Source organism: Sinocyclocheilus anshuiensis, unplaced genomic scaffold (genome assembly GCF_001515605.1).
Source record: "Sinocyclocheilus anshuiensis isolate Anshui unplaced genomic scaffold, SAMN03320099.WGS_v1.1 scaffold1599, whole genome shotgun sequence".
Lineage (NCBI taxonomy): Eukaryota > Metazoa > Chordata > Actinopteri > Cypriniformes > Cyprinidae > Sinocyclocheilus > Sinocyclocheilus anshuiensis.
In genome coordinates, this window is record NW_015549671.1 from 500,868 (window position 1) to 502,696 (window position 1,829).

Here is a 1,829-nt window from a genome sequence, read left to right on the forward strand (position 1 = left end):
AACAAAACAAAACCCACTGCACACAGATGTTTGTGAAAGGGAGAGAGGGAGGGATGGAGCGTCTCAGATGAAGGAGCCCGATTGAAAAACAGCTCAGCGAGAGAGGATTTGCGATCTGCTTGGTACACAATAGAATTAGGAAATACGTATAGATGTGATGAACTTGTCTAACTGATAGTGTGGCATCACACACAAATACACACTGACCAGCCATCAGAGAACCAGAAGCAGCAGCCTGTTATGAGGAGCAAAAATCAGTGGTGTCACCTGTGTGCAGAAAAACAGGCTACATCCATGTCTGTTTGAACTGGATAGCGGATGAGCAACGGAGCTGGACACTCCGTTTGACCTTAACATGGGGGACACAGCAGAATACCAGCGTCTGCCCAGTGATTGCGATGATGATGAGGTATTACAGGCTATACAGGTAAATGATAGCAGTTTTGTTGTAGTGTTACTTATTTTAAATGTTTATCATGAGTATTGTGGACATTTATTTTAATGTCCATTACACATCTCAGCTTATTCAGTCAGAACGGTAAGAACGACATGTTCAGAGGTGGGTAACCGCACCAGAAATGTGAGTCTGTAAGTGTGTCAGTGTGTCTGTAAGATGGTATAATAACCTACATGTGGATGAATCATCACGTGATGTGCGGTACTCTGATTAGCATGGTGGTGGGTGCACTAAATTTCCTCACTTTGCACACATTAACCAGGCTGTGCTCCACTGTTATTGTCATTCATTAGTCTGATTGGCAGCATATGTGTTTACATGGTACTGTTTGCTCTGGGTGGTGCTCAACTATGCTTGCTATGACATGTGATGTGTGTAAACTACTGTTCAGAAATTTGCGGTCAGTGGGTTTTTATTTATTTATTATTATTATTATTTTTTTAAATAAATTACTTTTGTTCAGAAATGACACAAATTGATGACTTTTTCACAAGATCACAAGCAGATTTCAAATGAATTTTGCTATTTTTTAATTAATCAAAGTATCTTGAAAAAATGTATCATGGTATCAATAATATATTAGGCCACACAACTTAAAGGGTTAGTTCACCCCAAAATGAAAATTATGTCATTAATTTCTCACCCTCATGTCATTCCAAACCCGTAAGACCTCCGTTCATCTTCGGAACACAAATTAAGATATTTTTTATGGAATCTGAGAGCTCTCTGACCCTCCATAGACAGCAACGCAACTGAAATGTTCCCAGACAGAAACGTAGCAAGGACATTGGTAAAACAGTCCATGTGACATCAGTGAGTCAACTTCAATTTTGCGAAGCTATGAGAATACTTTTTGTGCGCAAAGAAAACAAAAATTATGACTTTATTCAACAATTCTTCTTCCCCGAGTTACTGTCTTCTGCCATTTTGGAGAGTATCTCAACGCATACGCACGCTTTCCCCTAAGTGTAAACATTGCTGATTACGCGATTACGTTCACGCGCGCGCTTTCCCCCCTAACGTAAACAACGCTGATTACGTTCTTGGGTACTCTCCAAAATGGCAGAAGACGTAACTCGGGGGAGAAGAATTGTTAAATAAATTGTTATTTTTGTTTTATTTGCGCACAAAAAGTATTCTCTTAGCTTCGCAAAATTGAAGTTGAGCCACTGATGTCACATGAACTGTTTTACCGATGTCCTTGCTACGTTTCTGGGCCTGGGAACATTTCAGTTGCGTTGCTGTCTATGGAGGGACAGAGAGCTCTCAGATTCCATCAAAAATATCTTAATTTGTGTTCGTAAGATGAACGAAGGTCTTACGGGTTCGAAACGACACGAGGGTGAGTAATTAATGACAGAATTTTCATTTT

General features: G+C 39.9%; 1 protein-coding gene across 1 annotated transcript in view; it reads left to right on the plus strand.

Annotated features, from left to right (window-relative positions):
- Nucleotides 1-49: 49 nt before the first annotated feature.
- LOC107660324 (activated CDC42 kinase 1-like) overlaps nucleotides 50-1,829 on the plus strand; it is a 50,280-nt gene continuing 48,500 nt past the window's right edge. Inside the window, exon 1 of the mRNA XM_016449614.1 lies at nucleotides 50-427. Coding sequence (XP_016305100.1) covers nucleotides 356-427 — 72 coding nt within the window. The 5' untranslated portion in view covers nucleotides 50-355. The remainder of the gene's footprint in view (nucleotides 428-1,829) is intronic.